The 25,631-nt window shown below is 45.5% G+C and overlaps 2 protein-coding genes across 10 annotated transcripts; one reads left to right on the top strand and one right to left on the bottom strand.

Moving 5' to 3' along the window:
* Positions 1-2,877: 2,877 nt before the first annotated feature.
* On the bottom strand, positions 2,878-17,394 carry traf2b (Tnf receptor-associated factor 2b). Of its 5 annotated transcripts, XM_067258637.1 has the most exons (13): positions 15,823-17,335; positions 14,437-14,552; positions 12,849-13,056; positions 11,373-11,451; positions 10,835-10,933; positions 8,744-8,905; positions 7,995-8,069; positions 7,545-7,619; positions 6,407-6,643; positions 5,940-6,065; positions 4,890-5,067; positions 4,112-4,260; positions 2,878-3,990 (listed from the first exon to the last, which is right to left on the bottom strand). In XM_067258637.1, exons 3-13 carry the CDS (start codon positions 13,025-13,027, stop codon positions 3,772-3,774), a joined length of 1,578 nt encoding a protein of 525 aa, XP_067114738.1. In that variant the 5' UTR covers positions 13,028-13,056; positions 14,437-14,552; positions 15,823-17,335; the 3' UTR covers positions 2,878-3,771. The 5 variants fall into 5 exon arrangements, with proteins under 5 accessions (XP_067114738.1, XP_067114741.1, XP_067114740.1 ...); XM_067258640.1 differs by lacking the exons at positions 14,437-14,552; positions 15,823-17,335 and adding an exon at positions 17,347-17,394; XM_067258639.1 differs by lacking the exon at positions 14,437-14,552.
* Positions 9,980-23,448, top strand: coq4 (coenzyme Q4 homolog (S. cerevisiae)). Of its 5 annotated transcripts, none has more exons than XM_067258645.1 (7): positions 9,980-9,988; positions 18,151-18,297; positions 19,301-19,397; positions 20,003-20,105; positions 20,313-20,442; positions 21,042-21,135; positions 22,477-23,448. In XM_067258645.1, exons 2-7 carry the CDS (start codon positions 18,246-18,248, stop codon positions 22,670-22,672), a joined length of 672 nt encoding a protein of 223 aa, XP_067114746.1. In that variant the 5' UTR covers positions 9,980-9,988; positions 18,151-18,245; the 3' UTR covers positions 22,673-23,448. The 5 variants fall into 5 exon arrangements, 4 of the variants coding, with proteins under 4 accessions (XP_067114746.1, XP_067114744.1, XP_067114743.1 ...); XM_067258643.1 differs by lacking the exon at positions 9,980-9,988 and adding an exon at positions 16,409-16,486; XR_010879081.1 differs by lacking the exon at positions 9,980-9,988 and adding an exon at positions 17,381-17,541 and having other exon boundaries at positions 21,014-21,135; positions 22,477-22,528.
* Positions 23,449-25,631: the final 2,183 nt, after the last annotated feature.

The following is a 25,631-nucleotide window of genomic DNA, read 5'->3' as shown; positions in this document are numbered from 1 at the left end:
TATCTTATTTGACGTTGTTTTTATATGTTAGAATGTGTTTGCGGGTCGGTGAGGTCATGATGGGAGAGCTTTGGAGAGGTCAGAGTTCAGACTGGTCTCTCAGAGAACATCGATCCTTTTCTCTTTGTTTCACATCACAGCGTTCTGTCTGGGAGAGACAGCTTAAACTGCCATGTTTGTCTGATTCATATTAAACTTGTTTGTCTTAAATACCCAGAACTTTGTGCAGTTTTAAGTGGTTTCATAGCCCTTCGTCTGAATATTCCTAAAGTGAAACTAATAAATGTATGAACTGTGCTGCAGTTTCCCCTTTGTTGTTGTCAAGGTTACATTAACACAAGGTAAGTGTGACTTCCTGCAAGTTGCTGTGTACAAAGAAAGGCAGCCATGACAGTCCTTCCATTGTTACATCACAAGCAAGTTGATTACCATGGAGACAAAAGAACCCCCTGGAGTTACTGCTGTCATAGACATAATAAAGAATAGACGCCGCATCGAACGCTACTGCCCATAGACATAATTGAGTTTACCCATTTCTGATTGGTTTCAAATTTAGCAAAAATCAGGAAAAATTATTTTATGAAAAAGCTAGTAGTATGAGCCAGGTTTGAGAATCGAACAAAAATTATTGGGGGAGATAGTTTTGTAAATGTTGACTGGAGTTAATAGAATAAAAACGACCGGAAGAGCTGGAAGTCTAACAACAAATGCAATAACATCTACATCCACCGGGGCCGTTGCTTCAAGCCGAGGGGTGGGGGCTTGCTTCGTCCACTTTAAACTGATGTTTTCTTGCTTCATCACAAAATAGTTCAATGCTTGTCTTGTTTTCGTACGTGTTGACACAGTGTTGGATGTGTGATTTTATTTCTTCATTCAGCTCAGCCTCGTTCCTGTTTTTGGCAGCTAATCTCACCTTTGTTGGGTTTTTTAGAGTCAGACTTTTTTCCTGTCCGGAGAAAAGGACAATCAGAGGGACAGGAGATGTATGAAGGTTGTTGAAAATGTCTTTGTTTTTTTCATTTAAGGGACGTTCTGAAAGTAGAACAACATTCACAGTGCTCACTGACTGCATGAATTCAAGTTGCTGTGGATGGTCTCTGGCATCACCATAAAGGTTCAGAAAAGCCACACAATCATCAAAAACATCATCTTCCTTCCCCGCTGGACAGTACCAGGCGATCTCCACAACTCCGTCCATGAGGAGACAGTCTCGGGTGCTGCCTTTGCAATGACGATGGAAAAACACACCGTGCTTTTGTTTGCTAATGACACTGTTCAAGATCTGGGACTTGGAAATGGACGACTCTCCCAATCTGATGAAGGATACAACTGGCACTGGTGTATTAAACATGTGTCTGCTCTTGAATTTGCCAGGGCTGTCTGTTTTAGATTGTGCTTTACTTTGCCATGACTTCTTGATATTCCGAAGGGCCCAGAGAGGGAATTCTATTTCCTGTGTAAAAGGGTTATTAGGTACCAGCAGGGGAAATCTGCCATATAGGTAATCCCTGATGAGCACCATGCATAGAATCACCAAGTCAACATGCCATATCATTTTTATTACATGTGGTAAAATAATGATGGTGAACAACTAGTATAACGAGTTTAATGTAATGAAAGACATGAGAAAACATTCACACATCAATAGAGCCTAATCATAGTCACAAGAAAGATTTATACAGGTGTATACAACTAGATGTCTAAATAAAATATGATGCTGCAGTACAGTTATGAGTTATCATCTTACACGCCCAAGCTATGTCAAAGTACTATAGATAATAATAGATTACAACAAATGAAGATAGATATGGTATAAGAACGTGTATATATATATATAAAGCCTACTTATTGTGAGTTTTGTTACAAGCGTTAGCTATTTACTAGCCTACACATGTAGGCTGCATCAATATTCATCATATATTTATATAATTTTATAATATTTATATAATATTTAGCTAGTTATAATATATTAATCATATGACCACCTCCACACATCTGTATGTGTACATTATATACATAGTTGTATAATTGGTTATGTATACTTAAGTCATTTATTAATTTACTTGTTTATTTAGCCGGCTAATAGGCATGGTTACTGTAGCACTAGCTAACTAGCCTACTGTACAGTAGTCAAAGGAAACTATTAGACTACTTGAGACTATGTAATGCAGGCCAATGCTACTCAAGATACACTCTAAAGTACCCAGGTAGGAGAGTTGGGATGAATATGAGAGTCGAGACATATTGACAGACTTTACCAGAGCCTTTGCATTTTGTTTGTTTCAAGGAACGAGTTAGCCTAGCTAGCTCGTTCGCTTCGAGCAAATTTCAGGTTACGTTGCTGTGGGTGATGAGTTGCCGTTTGTCGAAATAACAACTTCCGCGTTGTGACGACGGCGTTGTCTCAACCTCGACATAATCAACCTGGAGCCTCAGGGATAACAGGGTACCTAGGCAGCCTTGCCACAGGGCCAGCCCAGGAACCATCCCTCATCCACCGAACGGACGCAGGCTACAGCGTGATCATTCAACGCCTTCGCTGATCTCATGCCCGTTACGAGGAGGTGCACAGGCGGGTTGTGCATCGTTCTCTTGTTCTAGAGCCAGTAAGATTCAGAAGATTATTGAGGGACTAGAGACTAAATTATGTACGTTAACAACCCTAGGCTTTAGAGTGAAGTTGGAAACCTCAGGTTATTTGCTGTTGAAGTCAGATGGTCTTTTAGCTTACGACTGTCAACACGAGAGACTAAAGTGATTTGCTTTGGCAGGAAGGTGCATACAATAAACATATACCTAAAATTTAAGTCCACATATTTAAATTTTAGGTATATGTTTATTGTATGCACCTTCCTGCCAAAGCAAATTCCTTGTCTGTGCAAACTTTCATGGCGAATAAATCCCTTTCTGATTCTGATTCTGATTCTGATTCTGATCAAGGACGAAATGGGGTGTTTGTTTTTAAGAGCTGGGGTTGTGTTTGATTGGACGAGCCCCACACTCAACCTTCCTCTTTTTCCGGGCTTAGGACCGGCTATCTATTTTAGCTGCAGTAATAACTCCTTTACATACTATCTACTTTAAATGATTTAAGACTCCATCACCATTTAAACCTTCATCTTCGTCACATCTCGGTTTATTTTTCTCTCCCTCTTTTCTGTTCCAACCCCAGCTACCTAACTTTCTACACACGTTCCTTCCTTCTGTCCCACCTCCATTCCATCCATCCTACTAACTTCCCATCTTCCTTTTTGTGCTCTAACAGCCTCAAGAAAAAAAATCATGTTTATCGTTCAGCCACAACATTGCTGTTGTTTTGAGGCTGAAGTCACTGCAGTAGAAATTAGTGACAGGTGTCACACTCACAACCATCAAGTCATTTTATATTTAATCTAGGCAGAGTTAAAACATAAGAATCCCTCACACTGTCACTGTGCTAGTCTCGCTGAGTCTCTTGGGAGGTCTTCATACTAGAAATAATAAAGATACAAGTTCATGGACTTCCGGTTTGTGGTAATGAACTTCAGGCTTGACCTGGTAGTGAATCCTAATGGTAAACGGTTGTTATTAATGAGGGGTTTGCTGATGCGATACGCCCAACTGCCTCGACAACATCCTTGGAGCTGACACTAGAGACTGTCGCGCCACGCCAACTTCACAAAGTCCCTTTAGCCGGCTAAATAAACCATATAATTGATATCCAATAATAACATTAATAATATAATAATTCTTTCATTGTTGGATCTTTTATCTCCATAGACTCCGCGTCTACAAACCAGTGAGATCGACGATGGCCTTAATGAAGATGGTGTCGTCCCGCAGGTACGAGCTTTTGCCCGTCAGTTTGGCCAGGGGGCAGAAGAGCGGGCAGCCGCTGGCGATGTTCATCTCGCTGACGGGCCGCTGGAAGGACGTGGAGCTGACGTCCGGACGGAACGCGTCGATGATGTGCTCCCTGTTGTTCTGATCCAGCAGCATCAGGGTCACCTGGGAGGCAGCGGACACAAACACCGTTACACACGGACTGTTCCTCGACTCTGACCACTGAAACACTGTTAGAACTGAGCTCTTCTGAGCCTGGGTCTCCTGCTGTGCTTGTGGTCCTCACCTTCTGACTGAAGGGCCATTTGAGCAGAGCGTCACACTTGCCCCTCATGACCACGAAGAAGAGAGAGAGGTGAGTCCCTCGGCCTGTCCCATCTCCGTTCAGGTACAGCCTCAGGCACATCTTGTACCCATATTTACTGGAGTAGAAAGCTGCACAGGAGGAGAGGGGAGAAGAGGGAGAGAGGAGATTGAGAGGAGAGGGAGATCAATCAGGTCAGACATATAAGGAAACATGGTGAGTCAAACTGAAGACTAGTAGAAGCCATGTGTCAGTTATCTCAGGCTTCATGTCTGCATCAAAATATCCTGGCCAGCCACCAACATGTTTCACAAGTATCAATGCGCCCTTTGTCCCTGACCATAACAACGTCAGCCTTCTTCACAATCCACTTCATTGTCCATCAGTATAAAAAATATATATATACCGCCCGCGCCATTGAAGTTAGCATTTCTTTGGCGTAGCTGGTTGAAGCGGTGTGTATAAAGGTGGTGGCCACGTTTGCAAGTCAGAGGAGCTGAGTTCAAACTCCAGGATGTGCTTATGACTACACCTGTCACACTAGGTCAGTTCATTTCCTCAACTGTCACAGGAGGGCCTTTGTTGCGGTCTGCCAGAGTGACCTGCTGTCACCTGGACAGAACATGGCGGCAGAGTGACCTGGTCTCACCTGGAGAGAACATGGCGGCAGAGTGACCTGGTCTCACCTGGAGAGAACATGGCGGCAGAGTGACCTGGTCTCACCTGGAGAGAACATGGCGGCAGAGTGACCTGGCCTCACCTGGAGAGAACATGGCGGGCATCCTCCCGGCCGTGGCGTCCTGCCGGCGCTTGGCGAAGTCGGAGATCTTCCAGACGAACACGCCGTCGTAGGTGCAGTGTTGCAGCTCTCGCAGGATGCGCTCGCTGTCAGCCAGCTGCAGCTCTCTGGTGTTCAGGGTCCTCTCCAGCTGGTGCACCTGGAGGAACAAGCACCTGGTCACCACACCTGGCCACCACACCTGGCTCGCTGACGTGTCTCCCCTCAGTGTTTACAGTGTCACTGTGGACGCTTCAATAACAGGGCGTCATTAAAACTTCCAGAGGGGAGTTTCCCAGCAATCTTTTCTTAACCCATTGATTCAACTCGGAGAACAAACGGAAGGATTTTGTTTGTCATTACTGGAGCAGGGAGAGCTTCCTGTGGATCTACACTAACAGGACGTCCATCCTCTGGACTGTGAGTCTGACCCAGTCTGGGGGGCAGCTGTCATCACACAGAGCTGGGACACGCCGCCCCCCCACACACACACACTTTGACAAAACGGCTAATCTGTCCCCTCCACTGATTATTAAGGACATTGTATTTTAACGGATACAACCTCAGTTATTAAAAGGAAGCCAGATGGGGAGGCCAGGGGGGAGGAGGCCGGGGGGGGGGGGGGGGGGGGCAGGAGGCTAGGGGGGAGGAGGCCAGGGGGGAGGAGGCCGGGGGGGGAGGAGGGGGCAGGAGGCTAGGGGGGAGGAGGCCAGGGGGGAGGAGGCCGGGGGGGGGGGGGGGGGCAGGAGGCTAGGGGGGAGGAGGCCAGGGGGGAGGAGGCCGGGGGGGGAGGAGGCCGGGGGGGGGGGGGGGGGGCAGGAGGCTAGGGGGGAGGAGGCCAGGGGGAGGAGGCCGGGGGGGGAGGAGGCCAGAGGGGAGGAGGCCGGGGGGGGGGGGCAGGAGGCTAGGGGGGAGGAGGCCGGGGGGGGGGAGGCCGGGGGGGGGGAGGAGGCCAGAGGGGAGGAGGCCGGGGGGGGGGGGGCAGGAGGCTAGGGGGGAGGACAGGGGGGAGGAGGCCGGGGGGAGGGTTACCTTGCCGCTCAGGGCCTCGATCTTGTCCTGGTCGAGGCGGTGCTGACGTGAGGCAGCCTCCAGGGAGAGGGCGCTCCTCTCCACCTCCCTGTTCAGCACCGTCACAATGTTCTCCAGCGCCACCACCTACACAAACACAGCTCAGGGGTTAGAGCGTCTGACAGCAAGTCAACCGTTCAAACAGACTTCCAGGTTCGAATCCAGCCTCAGGGCTCCTTTGCTACACGTTTTCCCTTCTCTTCCCCTGCCTGCATTTCCTGTCACACTTAAAACTGTCCAAAACAGCATGAAAAATGCCAACAAATATTATGTTTTGAAATCATAAAAAGGAGAGGGCCCACAACAGGTAGCGACTGTCTGGGCCTTCAGGACGACCTGTCATGTCAGTTCTGTGTATTTTCTCAAATACTTTGACCCTGATTATTATTATCATGACAACTTCTCTTTAAAGAGCAGCAGTGACCCACCTTGGTCTCCAGGCTGACAGAGTGCCCGGCCCCGGCCCCTACCCCGGCCCCAGCCCCGGCCAAGCCTCCCTCCTCGGGGGCCCGGTACAGGCCCAGCCCGGAGTCCTCCTGCCACTCGCCCGGCCCCGGGGCCTCGGCACGCGGCCGCAGCAGAGACAGCACCATGGCCAGCAGCAGACGCAGGTGCTCCATCACGCTGCCCTGCTCGTGGTCGCCCAGGGTCTTCCCGTTCTCCATCTGGGGGGGGGGGGGGGGGGGGGGGGGGGGGAGAGAGGTTGGGGAGAGAGAGAGGTTGGGGAGAGAGAGAGAGGTTGGGGAGGGAGAGAGGTTGGGGAGGGAGAGAGGTTGGGGAGGGAGAGAGGTTGGGGGGAGAGAGAGGTTGGGGAGGGAGAGAGGTTGGGGAGGGAGAGAGGTTGGGGAGAGAGAGAGGTTGGGGAGAGAGAGAGAGGTTGGGGAGGGAGAGAGGTTGGGGAGGGAGAGAGGTTGGGGAGGGAGAGAGGTTGGGGAGGGAGAGAGGTTGGGGAGAGAGAGAGGTTGGGGAGGGAGAGAGGTTGGGGAGGGAGAGAGGTTGGGGAGGGAGAGAGGTTGGGGAGGGAGAGAGGTTGGTGATCAAGGTCATATTTGTGTTCATTACCCTGAATCACCACTAGATGTCTCCATTTAGAAACTGATTCGTCCATTACATGGGGACCATTATTATTATTATATTTTGGAAACTTGTGGGCAGGGCACATGGCTGATGTCTTTGTTCAGCTTTGTTGCTAGGTTGCCATTATGTCTAACTATAGACCAGACATGAGACTGTTCATCACAAGACTGTGACACAGACGAGTTACTGTTGAAACATTACTCAGGGTATGATTATGTGGTGTCACTGTAGACTAAATAACGTAGATAACATTATCTTCCAGGCCTAGGGAACATGAAAATGGTATTAAAATATAGGGACTCCCAAGAAGGTAATGACAAAGTGCTTTTACACACACACACACACACACACACACACACACACACACACTTGTGATGACTGTGCAGGGCTTTCCACTCGATTTAATTAAACATGGGTGAGACATGTGAAAACAAAACTACGCCTTGCTACTAATGCAGCGTGCCTGGGAGAGTTCACTAAAGTACCTACCACTGTCTTGCAGCCAACCTCGCTGAAAGGACATCCGCTCTTAGACTTGGCACAGTTCCTGGCATGGTCACTCATCTACAGGGGGTGCAGAACAGAAAGTAAAAGGTTAAGACAGTTAAGATGGAGGACGAGATTTCCCCTCATTTCAAAAGTGAAAGAAGATAGGCTACTCAAATAGGTACTATAAGCAGTAAATCTCCTCGAATGTGTACCCATCTATTAAAACTAGCTCTATTATACAAGAAATACAATGAGGACTTCTATAAACGAGTCCTGAATAAATTCTTGGGAAAACCCCCACCCACCCACGAGATAACGTCAGTTTAGCCTCGTATAAAGTATGAACACTCGGGCGCCAGTTGGCTGGCTGATAAGATTAACTATGGTACATTATACAAAATGGACCTTGACAAGGAGGACATGGAGCTGCAGGGTCGAGCCAGCACCAACCTTTTCCCGAGGTATCTTCTTTTTCCCGCAGTCTTTGCACTGTATGGGAAACTTAATGCAGATCTCATCGTGGGCCTAAAATAAAAAAACGAGTCAGATTTAGATCAGGAAAACCAGGAGGCAGGAGAAAATGTTCAGCTATTAAAGCTGTTTCACCCACATTAGAAAAAAAACGATACGGCCCTTCCAGGAGGGATAGGTCACAGGCTACATGATGGACCATTTCCTGCTTTCAGATAGAAGAAACCGGCTAACTGCAACAGTACCCGTTAGCCGGACTCACTTTTTTATTTTATTTTTTTGCTGAGGCGCCATCGTCCAAAGGAGCATTGATCGGCTTATTGCGTATGCATTACCCTCATCATCTTGGCTCTTCTGCTCTCATAAATCCTTCTTTCAAAGCGTCAATAACCTGCAGACAGACAGTTGGCATTTGTGCCAATGTCCGTCTAAGCAGGAACGGCCGAGTGAAAGAGGATATAGGCCTAGCATGCATCTAAACAGCTGAATATCGTTGGATGAAATATAACTTTAAAATAACTTTCCCCAATAAGTTATGCCACTAAAACGAAACCATACTGCAGACAATCAATAGGAACGTTTGCGAATATGCTAACCAGGGTCTTAACCTTGCAGACGGAAAAGGCGCTCCCGCCCCAGATAACGGCCAGAGCTACAAACTGATGTCGCTAGATTTAGCAACAAAAAATCTGATCTAGTTCTGGAAGTTCCTAGAGAAGCACTCTAACCTTGATCTCCTTAAAAGGGAAGGTAACTTTGCAGAACTTGCAGTTGAGAGTTCTCGCTTCACATTCCCTCTCGCTGTGCCTCTCCTTGTCCCTCCTCTGGACGGTGCTGTGGCACGCGTCACACACCACGCGGTCGAACTCACACTCGTTCTCATGATGGGCCTGTGAACAAAAATATGGCTGTCATTTTTTAGACATACTTTGTGTCGCCCTCTTGTCAAATTGACGTCAGCATTGACACATTGTAGGTTGGGCATGTTAGTTTTAGACAAAGCCTCGACACAACAAAAAGCAAACATGCTTTCATGAAGCATATCATGAAACGAAAACAATTTGACAGCGTGGAAAATATCCACAACAAGCTCATAAAACAATGTAACAATGATGACCTGAATAAGTGCACGGATCTCTGAATGACACTGTCACACTGTACATAATGTATTGCTTTCCTTGTCAACCAGACCATCAACATCATGCATGCAGGTAAAAGGAAAGTATTCAAGGCCAAACACAACAGGCCTAGCAGGTATTTCCTGTGCTTTTATGTACTGGAACACAGTGTACTTCACCTACAGATAACACTACAAAAAAACCCTCTTAGCACAACCTTCAGAACTCACTGCTCCGTGAAGGCCAGCTAGCCACGTGTGAACCACATATCAGTTAAGTTAGCCCCTCTCCTCCACCCACACAGGCGTGGTGTGGGTCTTGAACCAGTGACCTCTTCATCTACATCTATAAACTTATTGATGTATGAGGCGTCAAACCGCGCCCACACTGACTCACTATGAGAACCTCTTCCTCAGAGTGTCCCACAGTCATGGCGGGGTGGAGGGAGGGGAAATGTGAGACATGTTCTCGGAAGAGCACCCTCTAACTCCCCTGCATTCAGATCAGTGAGACATACTCGTCTACAGTAGTACGCTGAGTAAACATTACTTTGCAAATATGTTGTAAAATAATAATAATAATAATATAAAGTTATAAGCCCCATCATTGCAGGTACTTTCAGGCCTCCCTCTCAGATGAACTCAAATTAAGTCTTGAATATTCATTAGGGGCACAGACTGTCAAACTGGACACTCATGTAAACATCTTAAATATATAAATAAATGATTAGGGGAGGGTGATGGAGAAGGTGGGTCCTGACAGGTGGGTGGGGTCACTGTCTTGGGGATTATTTCTCTGTTCAGTCTTCAAACACTCTGGGAAGAAGCTCGTCGCATAGAGGCCAGGAGGAAGCTGGTGAGTCAACACATTTTTGCTCTGGCTAAGCTAAAAAACAGCCGTTCAATACTTTACTTCTCCTCCAACCCACACGCCTGCAAGCTATTTAAACGCCAAAACCTAACTGTGTCGATGGTTAACTTTCCGGTTACTCATTTTACTGTCTAATTTTACCAAAATGAAAAGCTGAATTAGTCCCACACCCGTCTAGTTAGCTAGGGTGTTTTCCATTCAGCACCACACGTACTACAATAAGAGAACAATGTTTAATATGCAGGGGTGGGGATCTTTTATTAAAATAAATCTTTCCCCTTGATACCTTTGAAAGCCATACCCACCCACAGACAAGGCGTGCCTGCATGACGTCATGGAAACTGCCTGACATTTGCAAGATTAGTTAACCGCACTGTTCCGCACTGGAAAAACATAAAAAGGAACATGATCCTGCTATACAACTCTAAAGTTCTGTTTTAATTCTACCTCTTTCTTTATCTTCATTCCTGAAACTCCTCTCAAAACCACACAAACTGGTTTCTCAGTTTCACAGTATTTGACATATTTAGCAAGGATAAACTGAGAAAATGAAACCAGCAGGTCTGGAGTGCTGGGGACTTTCCAACCGAACAAGGAAGTGGGACTGGCAGGTCTCGAGTTCGCGTTTGAAAAAAAACACCCACACCAATGGCATCAAAGCCTGCAGACTGTCCTTTCGCGGGCTTTGATGCCATTGGTGTGTTTTTTTTCAAATAGTGTGTGTGTGTGTGTGGGCTCAGTACTAGACTACAGTCATCGGACACTTTAATCAACACCACACAAAACAGCACAGTAGACATCCTGCCACCTCACAGCCAGAGCATTCTGTACCTCATAGTCCTTGACCGTTCCACACCATGAGCACTCCTCATTCAGACACTTGGCAGGAAGGCTGGCGATCTCCCTTCCTGCTGCGTTGTCCGCAAATGCCTGGCAGAATAAACGGAACAGGATGTTATGATGACTGCAGCACAAAAACTCTTGGGCACCATGAAGAGATTGCAATCCCCCCTTGCCCCCCGCCCCCCCCCCCCCCCCCCCTCCCCCGGCTTCATTCTAAGCTTTGAGGACCCTACCCCCACTATGACCCTGGGTAGTCAGTCCCACTTTCCAGACACCCGGTGGAAGACTTGCATAGACCTGAACTTCTGTGATGTCTCGACAGAACCGCAGACAATAACAACGTAGTAATTTGGCAGACATGATCCAAACAGCTAATGTGTCACTATCCAGATGCAGACCTTCCTGCGGTCTCTGGGCTCGCTGAGGACAGGCTCAGTGAGGACAGGCTCAGTGAGGATAGGCTCGCTGAGGACAGGCTCAGTGAGGACAGGCTCAGTGAGGACAGGCTCAGTGAGGACAGGCTCACCTCGCTGCTGTTCAGGATGGACTGCGGCTCCTCGTAGATCTCCTCCTGCCTGCACGCCTGGCAGGGCTTGGGGCCGTTACTGGGGAGAGAGAGGCTGTTAGTGAATGTACCCTCCCCTCCTCAGCGGCTGGCTGGCGGGCACCTACACAACACCACCCTCTCTCTCCACCTCCAGGGGGCTGGGTCGAGCTACAGAGATCAATAAGGTAACAGTGAAATTATAGCAAGCAGACGCTTTTATCCAAAGCGACGCACAGAGGGGGATTTGAACCTGCGACATATTGATCTGCCCTCAAATGCTCTGACCACTGAGCTAAACTTTATTTACAAGTTACAGGCTGTGTACCAGACTGGGTGGGTGCAAAACAAACGTTCCAAATGAACATTATAATTATGTACCTATAATCATAACAGGGTGTGTGCACCATAATCACTAGGGTTTGAAAAGGGATAATGGTGCACAAGCAGAGAGCAGCGCAGCAGGAAGCCAGCAGATGTTAACCCTAACGCTTTGCAGCAGAGTCCAAAAGGGGAAGACAGTATTGCTGATAAAGCACAAGCTTTAGCTTCAGTGCTGCATGGCTAGCTATACTGGTGCACAGCTGGCTATACTGGTGCACAGCTGGCTATACTGGTGCACGTCTCTGCTGTACAGCCACAACCAACATCAGGTACAACCTCAGTAGTCTCTTACTAGCATGAAGCTGTCTTTCAAGATAAGAGTTTAATGCAACAGCATGGCTCAGAGTTACTCAAGACGTTTCCCAATAGCTATAGAGTTCTAAGGAAAGGTTGGGCAACATACTTGATTACGAAATACCTTTCCTGACATTAAAGGCTCAGGGTACTGAACTGTGAACTGTAACGGAAACCCCCCACAGGGCTTGAAGGAGAGCTTAATGTTTCAAGAGCTTTGGTGTAATCATCATCTGAGACACAGGATAGCCGTGTTACTGGCTCCTTAGGTGGTCTCACCATGAAAGTGTTTGAGATATCAGAAATACTTTGGAGATCAAGTTAAAAAGAATTAAGTAGTTAAGTAGAAGACACAAAGTGAAATGAATGAATTAAATCACACCAATTCATTCATTAATTGAGTATACACCATTAAACTTAGTGAAGAACGCACCAACACATTTTAGCATTACATGGTGACAGATTAGAGGGTTGAAGCCATGGTGATATATCTCTTGTGAGTCAGAGAGAGCAGATGTTCCAGTGAAGCAGTATTTCCACAGGTAGGCATTGATCCAGAGTGATCGTCCTCGGTTCAGACGAGTTGCATCAGGCCGCAAACGTCCGCTGAGTCAAGATGAGCTCGCCGGGGCGAATACTGATGAGGTAGTGGAGTCAAGCAAGCACAAACGCACCACGCCACAGGGGGATGCTGCCTAGCTACAGCAGGACCAGGGAGGAAAGTGAGCATGCCCAGTAGAGGGGGGAGGAGGAGGAGAGAGCTGTGGAGCTCCTGTCTACCTGGTGAGGAGTTTAAAACAGTGGACACAGAAGCGATGTCCGCACTGCGCTTGGACAGGCTTGCGGAGGACCTGGTGACACTGCTGGCATTGGTACTTATTTTCCATGGGTACCGTCAGCACGCTGCTGGGGATCCCTGTGAGGGATCGGGGGGCGGCGTCCAGGGAGACACGAGCCATGCCTCTCCATCAACACCTGGGGATGAATCCTGCAGGGACAGGAAAGGCATACAGGAGTCTTACTGCAGCTGCCAGCATGTGAACAGCTCGCTGTTGAACAGCTGCATGCACAACAGCTGCACAAGACCCTCCCACAAGCACAACTGTGAAGTCAAACATTTATTTTTGAATTTCTTATGGCCTAACATATGATTTGACTAACCCTGGTAGGTGATATTTGCATATAATTTTACTGGAAAAACAACATTCAAACTAACACCAAGTCATTTGACGTTAGGCCTTGATAAGATTGAGCATTAGATCACAAAACCTCAACACGAGAGTTATAACGCAAATAATATTGGTTTTCAGTCAACCGTCAGTTGCTTGAACCTGGGCCCCGAGCTTACGTAAGACATGAGGCTGTGCCAAGAATGAGAACATTCTGTTCTGAATTGTAGATTAAACATTCACACAAACAGGCCTCAGAAGAAGCCATACAAGGGTGAGGAGAGAGAGAGAGGAGAGACAGACAGACAGACAGACAGACAGACAGAGACAGTGACAGAGAGAGGCACACAGCCTGCTGAGGTTCCACATCGCAGGTGAATGAAGATTAGACATATCAGTTACGCCTGTTGAGGGTGCAGGATCAGTTCAGAGAACAGCTGCAGCGGCAGGTGTCTCAAGGGTGAACGGTGTATGGTTGTGTTTATAAAGTAAACATGGTTGTGTTTATATGGTAAACATGACACTGACTGCCGTGAGGGTTGGTGGTGAATAAATCCCCTTGAACTCTGGGAAAGGCACATCCTGGTTCCATGGATTTTGTTATCAACAGAAGCTATGCCCATAGAGACAAACATAGTTAACCTGCAGAAAGCCAAACGAATGATTTGTATCCGGAGTGATTGCAGCTGCTTCCATAACGACCTTTCATAAAAATACAGGAACTCCCCTGTTGATGCCGTTTTCAAACAGACATCTGCAACGTCTGCAACCGTAGAGGGCAGAATGCCAAAATAGGCTGTATTATTCGGGTGCAAAAAGCACAAAGTTCACCTTGCTGGTTGCTAAAATCACAACTTAGGGGATCAGATGGCTGAGCGGTTAGAGAATCGGGCTATTAATCAGAAGGTTGCCGGTTCGATTACCGGCTGTGAAAAAAGACATCGAGTCCTTGGGCAAGGCACTTCACCCTACTTGCCTCGGGGGGAATGTCCCTGTACTTACTGTAAGTCGCTCTGGATAAGAGCGTCTGCTAAATTACTAAGTGTAAACTTCAAGTGTTTTCTGGTGCAGCTTCCCATGCAGCCACCAGGTGGAGCCATGAGACGGCTTCTTCGTTTCTACGTTAATATGCAGATGACCTCTCAAAGCGACCCATCCCATAGGAAAGAGTGGATTTTCGTAAACATTTGCGCGTGTACCTGCAAGAAGGCAGCACTGAGGCGGCGATCATATCTTCTGGCGACATCTCTTCGACTGTCGTCACGTAAACAGACAAGCTGCGGTCGTACCCAGCGGCACTTCGATCGGAGCGGTTCTGTAAAGAGGCTGTTGAACGTGCGTTACATTCTGAGCAGCGTCGGAAATACACGAGGGCAAAAGGGCAAATGAGGAATCAGCAAACACAGTCTCCGTCACCATCTCAGGTTCCAAAGATGAGAGTGACTCACCCAGCGACCATCGAACAATGAAAGCTAGATTGTCTTGGGGTGGAGGGAGACGACGACGAGAAAAAGACCTGAATGTTTTGCAAAGCGTCAAACTTGTGGACAACGAGTTGCCAAAGTCGTTGTCAATCCAGCATAGATGAATTATTCTGCTGACTTCATCAAGGGGAGCGAAAACATTAAGAAATTGTGGCCTTTCGTCACCAGCAACACGCCGTTGCCTACGGTGATAACTAGTAATAATCATTTTTAGTTAGCTAACGTTAGCTAGCTCTGACAAAGGCTTGCAGGCGTGCAGTCAGTGAGTGATTGATTCCCCCCCCCCATCCTCATACGTAACTGCCATCTTGTGGTTGACAACCAATCCTCTATTTGGGTAAAGTTGAGACTGCAGTTGACTGATAAAAAATATATTATAATAACCACAAAGAAATACAAATAAAATTGATTATGATGGTCTGATTTATGTTTTCTTTTTTTGTGAAAAAAAAATCTAATAAAACACTGAATCTGTAGACTACTGCTTAAGAATAGTATTATTGCCATTTGATGACAATTGCTCATATACTGTAAGCCTAAATAAGTATATTTAAAATCTTGAACAAAGGTTGAATGTTATTTCACAAGTTTCAAAAATTGCCCCCTAAAAAATATGTGAATTTCCTACCCTGAACGCCAGAACGATTTCACGCAAGTGAAGGAAGACCAGAAGTACAGAACCTTGGTTCTCTTTATGTTAAAGCAGCCTCTTCTGGGGTGTGGAGGTCTCTGCGTCAATGCTAACGAGCATGACACTGCCTCGAGGCGAGCTGGGATTGTCCACGAGGGTGCAGGCTGTTAAGAGTCTGCACAAACCAGGGACATCATTGCCGCAGTGTCCAAGTATATCAATAGTATTTATCCTGTGGTAATATACAGTCAAAATTGTGATTCTGTCGGGTAGCTAAAACCACAACTTCAAGTGTTTTCTGGTGCAGTTCCCCATGCAGCCACCAGGTGAAGCCATGAGAAGCTTCTTCAAGAGTCTTTCTACGTTAATATGCAGACAACCTCTCAAAGCGACCCACCCACCCAATAGGAAAGAGTGGATTTTCATAAACATTTGCCGACCACTCTTCAGTCATAGTGTTTGGCGTGTACCTGCAAGAAGGTAGCACTGACGCGGCGATCATATCTTCTGGCGACATCTCTTCGACTGTCGTCACGTAAACAGACTGCGGTCGTTCCCAGCGGCACTTGGATCGGAGCGGTTCTGTAAAGAGGCCGTTCAACGTACGTCACAGAACCTCAAAACGCATGACTGGAGACACCCATCAGCAACAGCAAAATATATTTTGGAACGTTTCGAAATTCTTCTGCAAGTCTGGACGTTATGCAATTTCAATTGAACATTTGAAATGTGAAGCAAGCTGGGATGTTGCTACACTCCTTAAGCAGGCAGCCCATAATGTTCTCCTCGGAGGTGAGGCCCCTGGAGGAGTGGTCAGAGAGAGGACAGCTGACCATCTCAACTCCAGAAGGTTCATTTGTAGATCCAATCGTAAACGTATTAAAGGACGAATCAAAAGGTTCTTTCAGCCAGTCGCTCAACTCAGAAGGAGGCAACTTGCTGAGCTGGATATATTATCATTTAGTCGAACCACTCAACAAATGTTTTCACATTCACTTCCTCTTGGGGATTTTTTAAAATCTGAAATAGATGGTTTTAAAAGGGTTCCAGTGTTTCATTTGATCCTTGACCCAGACCTTAGGAACTAGCTAGACACCAGCTCTGCCAAGTCATCATTTTTCATCCCCAACAGGAGTAAGTTTATAACTAAAAGAAGCTTTTGGAAAAAAAATCACAAATAAGTGCCATTAACTAGATACATACCTACATATTCACACATACACTGTGATCAGGAGACCCTCTGGTACTTCTACGTAATGTAAGTCAATACATTGTGAATATTTTTTTGCCAAGGATACATAGCCAACGCCTGTGTTTTAGATATTTTTGTGGCTGGTCCTACTTCAAGAACATTTATTATTGGTTTACACCTATAATTTAACATTCTGACTTAAGTGTAAGTTTGTAAGGCGTTGGGTCTTGATTTTTTAACCATCTACTGTGACCCAAATATTGTGACTACAGACATTAAATGCTGTATAATATACATGTCAAATATATATGTACGTGTTTAAGTTTGCTACATAAGAAAAGCATTGCTCCATACAATACAAGGGTAATGACAGTGGAAAGCATAAGTATACACAAGTATAACCCTTGATATCCCTACAGTCTAGCTAATTAGCCTATTTGTGAAGAAACCGTGTTTGTCAAAAGTGGTTTAACTGATTCTTCGTTGACACTAAACGTTGAAGGGTCGTATGCTATGTAAGTTTGATCCATTCATAAGTGGGCCATATAGGCATACACAACTAAACACTTTGTTAACACTCAGGGTAAAGGTTGTTGTTTCTCAACAGTCAGTAAAATGTCTCCCTTCTCCTATTACACTGATCTCTTCCTGCACAGGGCGAACGCAGCCATTGCTTCGTAAACCGCACGATACGCAACCAAGCTACAGACGAACTGGCTAAGATAAGCAGTGTATTCCCATCCACAAAACGTAGTCAGACAACTACACTAGCATACAAACTGCAGTTGAAAGTTCTACTCACCAAGTAAATGCCCCAATTTTCGGTTACATCGTTTGAGTAGAACTTTTGTTAAAACGCTTAAACCACACCTCATCCAAGGAGGTGTGTCCTAGTCCGGCTGTTTCCATCTTATGACATCAAGTGGAGCTAGACTAATGTTGCGTTTATACGTTCGAACATCCCAATGGGACATTCAAGTCAAATACGTTTTCAAAGGTATGATTTAATTTAGAGTAATTTAAATTAGCTGTCGATTTATCGGACAACCTGGTATTTGAGCATATCTGTCCTCGTTTGTCGCCAAGGTCGGTAGTGCTAGCTACTTGGCTAGGCTAGAGTACAGCTAGGCTAGCTCTACTTATCTCGCTGGCATCGTTCAAGTGCATTGAACGTTGGCTAGAGCTGGTAGCATACAAGTTAGGCTTGCTAGCTAACTTGAATAGCTATCCCGTAACTTCCCAAGTATAGTTTCATAACATGCGAAAAGAAGATGTATCACAGATAATACACTTGACCACTATCCTACCCTGGCGTGTTAAGTAATGCTAGCTATGTGTAAACATAAAGTAGCTAGATACGATTAGTTGAACTTTCGCCGGTATACTAGCTACCGAGCCAGGGCAAAACAAGCACGCAAACGCACACACAAGCAATGTATTCTGCAGTGCGTTCAAGTAAAATAATAATAATAATAGTATTGCAGTTTTGTGTACTGTGATATCTTGGTGGGTTTATATTAAGCACTTAGACGGTGGGTTATATCTGAACACGTTTACTGAGGACTGCAAGTTGTCTGAAGCCATTTATTTCACTTCGTCTCCGTAGCTATATGTGTTCGTCAGCAGCACTCCGACTCTTCAGACCAGCACTATGACAGGCTCTACCCGGGACACATTCCCACTAACCCGGTCCAGAAGGCCATGCTGGCGGTGGGCTCCGGGGTGGCTGCTCTGAGAGACCCATACAGACACGGTACGACATAAGACCCATAGACGAGGTATAGTATTGTGGTGAAGATAAGTGTTATGGGGGGTTGGTCTCCACGGTGCCTGGAAGCTGATATGTGGTTGGTTCCCAACCTCCCTATTTCCGCCTAACGATGTAATCAAATATTTAACGGAATATATTTGTGTAGTGTGTGAGCCATTGTTTGAATTCAGATGTCTATGGGGGAAACGATACAGCTGCAGCCATGATCGTGTTGTGTTTAAACAGAGTGAACGTTCTCTTTTTAGTATAATATTTTACACTTATAAGAGCATTAGTGATATGAAGGTTGTCAGTGACAACATGTCAAATGTACTGCTTATAATCCGTTCAAATGAAGTATGTGTGCTTTCCAAACCTTGGCCCAAAGGAACCATATAACTGACGATGTACTTTTTGCGAACCTTTTATTTGAACCTCTTATCATTTACCCTGAAACTCTTAACATTAACACTTTCATACTGTGTGGGAATCCTGAGATTTCAGTTGACTTATCTCTCACTTTCATTTCTTGCGAATTGAAAGTTTTTTTTTTTTTTTCTAGGGTTGTTTCTCAGTCATTTCTATTTCAAGGATGGGGAGGTTTTTCTTGTCTATCAAGCCTAATCATAGCTGTAGGCTCGATGCTCAAGTCAATATCCTAAATAGAAATGGTGGTGAAACAATTTTGTACTCAGTTTCACCTTCTATACTCTTACATTTAAATTTAGTCATTTACCAGACGCTCTTATCCAGAGAGACTTACAGTAAGTACAGGGACATTCCCCCAGAGGCAAGTAGGGTGAAGTGCCTTGCCCAAGTACACAACGTCATTTGGCACAGACTCTTCATTTATTTAAATTGTATACTCAACACTTTAGCTTAATATTTTTTTTGTGGCTAGCTCCTCATCTGAATTGTTTAATTGTCCAGGTGACGCTGTCACATTTGATTAATAAAAGGTGTGTGTGGGTGGTGTGTGGGTGGTGTGTGTGTGTGTGTTCTGCAGACATGGTGGCTGTTCTGGGAGAGACGACTGGTCGCCTGGCCCTCCTGAGACTGAGGGACAGGATGGGAGGAGATCCAGAGGGCTGCACCATCCTCACGTAGGGACCACACCTCACGTCCTCACGTAGGGACCACACCTCACATCCTCACGTTTAGGGGAGAAGGAGGGCGGGGGGGGGGGGTCTCCACCAGGGTGTGACTTCAGTCACGGTTCTGGAGGTTCTGCTGATCTGTCAGTCATCTGGAGAGAGAGAAGAACATCAGAAACAGTCTGCAGCTTTGAAGTCTCTGAAGTCTGTTTACGGCCGTTTTTATGAGGGGGAATCAAATCATGTCCTGCTCTGTCCCTTTGAATTAAAGTTGCCTCCACAGCTGCCCTTCTGGGATTCAGAGTTAGGGTTAGGGTCAGGGATACTTGGAAAACCACATTTAGGATACAGTTCTTGGTAGTTGAGATGTGTTTCCTTTGTGATGTGGTTGGTAAATACAGACTGTTGACTGACTACTGTAGAATCCTGCTCTTCTGATCCTTGATCTTCTGCTGTACTTTCTATATACGCTAAATGAATAAAACGTAAATGTAACAATATAGGATTCTAATCAAGTAGTGCGACTACACTGTGACTAACACAGACGCGTTAAATCCTTCCATTTCTGTCTCCAATCCAAACAAGGTCATCTGGTTTAATCTGTTGTCCCCCAGAGAACGTCCGAGGATCCGCCTGTCCACGTTGGACCCTGCCAGCTTGGCCTCTCTCCCCGAGGGCTCGTTTGGAAGAGAGTACCTCCGGTTCCTGGAGGACAACGTGAGTCTGCGGAGGATGGCACAACACTCTTATAGCTTCTACAAAACTTGTATAGTTTTGTGTTTTTTAAACTACTCTCAGTTCAGTTCAAAATGCTTCTTCTCCATGAATGTTCAGGTTAAACAGAAAATCTTTCTCTTTGTCTCTCTCTGATCTGTCTGTCTCTGTATCTGTCTGTCTCTCTGTACCTGTCTGTCTCCCTGTCAGAGAGTGACCCCTGACTCCAGGGCAGATGTGAAGTTTGTGGATGACGAGGAGTTGGCCTATGTGATGCAGAGGTACCGGGAGGTTCACGACCTGCTGCACACCCTACTGGGCATGCCCACTAACATGCTGGGTCAGTACAGCACCGCACAGAACCTTTCTTTTCGCTTTCAACACAAACATCGATTTACCGAAATACGAAATGTAATGAAATGTAATGAAATGAAATGTAATGAAATGTAATGAAAAACTGACTAAATCATTTAAGGGGTCTCGGAAAATATCCTTATTTTTTGGATTGGACGTATAGTTTTGCGTCTAGGTTATCTTGTTTGAGGTGTGGATTCTAGCTACATTTCTGTTATTCTCTGCCCTCAGCGCGTTAGCAATCATAGCTGCACCATCACCGTAACGACAGACACGCACCTCTCAGTCTCTCACACAGGTGATTTGTATTAGCTGATTAGTGGAGTCACAAGACAGAGTTTGATAGTATTTCAACCTAATACAATTTACAAGAGGTGACTGCAGGTGCTGCTAATATCTGTTTTACTACTATTGCTAATGGAACTGTTTTGTTCTACTACGCCACTGAGTGCGTTCACTTGACCATGAGGTTTGTAACTCCTTGTGGAATTACATAGTTGACTGGCTGACAGAAATGATTCTCGGTGCTTTCTAGAACGTGCTGTTTTCTGTTTCAGTTTGAGTAAAAGCACCTGTCTCCCGCAGGGGAGCTGGCTGTGAAGTGGTTCGAGGCGGCTCAGACGGGCCTGCCCATGTGCCTCCTGGGGGCCACCCTGGGCCCCCTGCGCCTGTCTGCAAGGTGCTGCCCTCTCACACACACACAATCACTCACACAGGAGTGTACAGGTGGGAGTGAGGTGGCTGAGCGGTGAGGGAATCGGGCTAGTAATCCGAAGGTTGCCAGTTCGATTCCCGGTCATGCCAACTGACGTTGTGTCCTTGGGCAAGGCACTTCACCCTGCTTGCCTCGGGGGAATGTCCCTGTACTTACTGTAAGTCGCTCTGGATAAGAGCGTCTGCTAAATGACTAAATGTAAATGTAAATGTACACACTCACTCAGACACGTACACACACTCTCATGCTCACTCTCACTCACACACACACACTCTCGCACATACAGTCTCACATACACACTCACATTTCCGCATATTCATTTAGCAGACACTTTTATCTAAAACAATGTGAATCGTGCAGGTAGAAAGTCCAGAAGTTCACACCAACATTTCTCCTCTCATGCTGTTTTCAGATCACTGACAGATTCCCAAAGTCTGTGGGTCTTGTTATGAAAAGGGCATTCTGAATCTTAGTTTACTTTTATGGGGCACTGGGTCAAAGCGTGATGGGAAAATATTTGAAAACTGTCACAATATAGCTATTTAACCCTTGTGCTGCCTTCAGGTCACATGACCCAAAGGTTCACAACAAACCATCGTTGTGTTTACCCAATTTTACCCAATACAAAAACAAAAAATCATTTTCTTTTAACCTTTGTAATGTGGGGGGTCTGAGACGGCCCGAAGGTTAAAAGAAAATGCTTCACTTTGTTTTTGTATGTGGTAAAGTTGTCGCAATACGACGGTGGGTCACAATGACTGATGGGTCAGAATGACCCAAAGATAACACAAGGGTTAAATCATAAAATAGCTGGCTGGCACACATCATATTTTTTATTTTGAATGACAGCATTTTGCAATAACTATATATAGCTATACAGTTTGATTCCTGACTGTAATGGTTCTCATGTACAGTGTAACATACTGTTCTACTTCAAACGTCCTTACATTCCATTTACATCCTCTAAAAACAGGAAGTACTGCATTGTGTTAAGATAAGATAATGCTTTATTTGTCCCGCAGTGGGGAAATTACAGAATCTGGGACAGCAACATATTATGTCTAATGTGTCAAAGTATCTTATGACTGGTAAAACCCATGACAATGATAGGACTGATTGTCTTCATATCCCGTGGCATGGTGTTAACAATGTGACTGCATATGACTTGGACATCCCTGCTTCTGGAATGAATACAGTACATCCTTGTTTGTCATAACGTGCGTGTGCTGGATAACTTGATGTCATAAAGTGCGTGTGCTGGATAACTTGATGTCATAACGTGTGTGTGCTCTGCTTGATCCCCAGCCGCCTGGGCCCGCTGGTGTCGTCTCTGGGCCCGTGGGCGCTGAGGAACGGCCGGCGGTCGCGCTGTGTTCTCAGCGTGTTCTACGAGCGGCGCTGGGACCAGAGCGTGGACGAGCTGCGGCATGAGATGAACATCGAGCCCCCGCCACTTGCCATCAGCGCCGCCCGACCGCGTAGCAGCCGTGCTAACCGCTAACGGCTGCATCATGTAGCGGCTGTGCTAACTGCTGGACCACATAGCGGCCATGCTAACCGCTAACGCTGGACCACGTATAGCGGCCGTGCTAACCGCTAACGCTGGACCACGTATAGCGGCCGTGCTAACCGCTAACGCTGGACCACGTATAGCGGCCGTGCTAACTATCAGCGCCATCTGCCAGCAGACACACTTGCGCCAACATGGGAAGTGTGTTTTGTGTAGGACACATAACCCTCCTTCAGGGAACAAAACACTAAACCATCTCCGAAGAATGAAAGAAAGGTATTGTCTGCGTTGGCAGCATCGCTGAAGCATATGAGCGCTCCATTACTAACCGCAGGGTAACGTGATGCATGCAAGGGAGAAGGAGGGATAAGTGAACAGGTTATACCCACCCACCAGTCTCTCTGATTTCAACAGCCCATGTGTTTTATCAAGCTGACTAACTGGAGGCTATGCATGACTGGTTGCCTTGTGGTGGTGTTAAAAGCCCTGGTGTTTTCCAGGGTTAGAACAGCTCCACTTTGGTGAGTGGATGTCACTCACCAGCCTTGCTGCTGGTTGCAGCAGCTGAACATCCCTGGGCTTTTAGTCATCATGTCTGCTGAATGACCGCCCAATACTGTCTTTACATGGAAGATCGGGTTCACAGCTTGTACTCTAGTGTTAAAAAATATTATTTGTTTTGCGCTTCATTTGGAGATTTCCTGATTCGTGTATTTCAACTGTGAGAAACAGCACAGTGTTTTGAGTATTAAATGCTTGATAAGTTACTTGACTTGCATTAATGTTTCACTAAAGTTCAACATTCCTGGCTGAATACACATACATTATTGTCTGTCATTACAGGAAATCTGAATTCCTTAACTTCCTTCTTCCTTTCTAGATTGTTCTGGGAATGTCCCCAGATGTTAATCAACCCTTACCATACTGGCATATCCAAGTATTGTTCTTTTGAATCTTTATTCAACTTCTTAATCTTCTATTTCTTCTGCGACACCTTTCAGCTCCTTCAAATCTTCAGCTATTAAAACCGTTCAGCTATCAAAAAATTCAGCAGTTTCAGGCTATGACTGCTATATATTTTCAGCTTTGTACCTCTTATGCTTGAATTAATATAAATCAATATTCATAATATTTTTAACATGGTTTTCCAATTGAGTTTTTTTTTAAATCCTCTCAATCCTCTTAAACTTCTTCAACTTTCAAATCCTTCTTCTTCCTCAATCATTCAGCTACAGCCACCATTTAAACTTGTTAATTGTAAATGTTGTAAATTAAAATGTTGACAAAACCCTAAACTATTTTTTTTTAAATGCAACTTTTTTTAATATCACTGATTGTTTCATGAGTTTTTCAAACCGTTTCTGAGATTTACATGGGTGTGTATGTGAGAGCCTAGAGTGCTGACTGAAACGCTTAGAGTGGAGGGGAGCTTCGAAATCAGTTTCAAAAAGTATTTCTAGTTTGCCAGCATTGCCACAATTTTCCCTCTTCATGCTTCATTTTTGGATCAATAGATAGCTAATTTTGTGCTGGTCGTAGACAGTTGTCTGTGGAATCCAACAGACGTACACATTTGTTCAGAGCCCCACGAAAACGAGACAAAGTCCAACTCTCGCCCCATAGAGACCAATGCAAATCTGGTGACACAATTCTCAGAGAAAGCAGAAGGAACAAAATTTTGAAACTGCCGGTAGAGTCGTATTTCTGCACAGACATATAAATGACATCTCTGGTTTCGGCAGAGTCTTGGGTCTCGGAAAATATCCTTATTTTTTGGATTGGACGTATAGTTTTGCGTCTAGGTTAACTTGTTTGAGGTGTGGATTCTAGCTACATTTCTGTTATTCTCTGCCCTCAGCGCGTTAGCAAGCATAGCTGCACCATCACCGTGGCAACGACAGACACGCACCTCTCAGTCTCACGCAGGTGATTGGTATTAGCTGATTAGTGGAGTCACAAGACAGAGTTTGATAGTATTTCAACCTAATACAATTTACAAGAGGTGACTGCAGGTGCTGCTAATATCTGTTTTACTACTATTGCTAATGGAACTGTTTTGTTCTACTACGCCACTGAGTGCGTTCACTTGACCATGAGAAACCCGATTACTAGCAATTGTCGGTTTATGCCAATAATAGGCTACGATTACTCCGTTTACATGTGTACAGTAATTAGTTATGCGATTACTCAATGAACGCGTCTACATGATTCTTTTTATTAATCGTTGTATGCTCCACGGACAAAACTTGCACCATCATCCTTCTGCAACAAAGTGTCGCCGTGTCTTCTTGTATCGGCCCTACTGCTGTATGTTTCATTCCATCAACACATTGAATCCTACTAAGAAAGCCGAGTAAACGCACTCAATGGTAGGCTACATCTGCTACTGCTATTACTATCCCAACTATAATTTCAGCTGTTAAAACTATAATATTCTTGTTACGACTAGCTAGCCTACTTATGTTTAACAGTTCAGCTTTCAGCTTCTCCCGCATTGTAGGCTATTTAAGCTCTTAGCTTTGTTAAGATGATGCAGTTCAGCTTCCACACTGCCTCTTTTGTGTGACTCACACATTTTAGAAATTCATTTCAGCTTGCGGGTATTTTCTAATTTCTGTATTTTCAGCAATTAAATTTTTTTTTTTCAGCTTTCACCATTCCAACGCATTTTATTCAGGAAATGCACTTTCTAGTCTAATCTAATATTTGATGGCATATGTTCTATTATACTGTCTTTAGGTACTTGTTCGAATCTGGACTTGGATGATGATGAAATAAGTGAATGTTGAACTGTCCCTTTAATGACATCACAACGTCTCTGTCCATGGTACCCAGTATCCTGCTTCAACCAGGGGCATCAGCAAACCTGCTAATAACAGATCCATCTAACCACTACAGTAAATGTAGATTCCTAACCGGCAATACTACATGGAACAGGAACATTTTCCCA

Source organism: Osmerus mordax, chromosome 20 (assembly GCF_038355195.1).
Source record: "Osmerus mordax isolate fOsmMor3 chromosome 20, fOsmMor3.pri, whole genome shotgun sequence".
In the NCBI taxonomy this organism is placed as follows: Eukaryota; Metazoa; Chordata; class Actinopteri; order Osmeriformes; family Osmeridae; genus Osmerus; species Osmerus mordax.
Note: the sequence above shows the minus strand (reverse complement) of the source record. Positions and strands in the feature narration are given on the sequence as shown.

Coding starts and splice junctions, on each gene's coding strand:
- traf2b (XM_067258640.1), bottom strand. CDS start 13,027: ATGGCTCGTGTCTCCCTGGACGCCGCCCCCCGATCCCTCACAGGGATC. Junction 7,620..7,994: donor AGAAGATACCTCGGGAAAAG/GTTGGTGCTGGC, acceptor CACCCCCTGTAG/ATGAGTGACCATGCCAGGAA. Junction 3,991..4,111: donor AATGGCCCTTCAGTCAGAAG/GTGAGGACCACA, acceptor GCTGCCTCCCAG/GTGACCCTGATGCTGCTGGA.
- coq4 (XM_067258642.1), top strand. CDS start 17,457: ATGACATCAAGTGGAGCTAGACTAATGTTGCGTTTATACGTTCGAACA. Junction 18,298..19,300: donor GAGAGACCCATACAGACACG/GTACGACATAAG, acceptor TGTGTTCTGCAG/ACATGGTGGCTGTTCTGGGA. Junction 20,443..21,041: donor CATGCCCACTAACATGCTGG/GTCAGTACAGCA, acceptor TGTCTCCCGCAG/GGGAGCTGGCTGTGAAGTGG.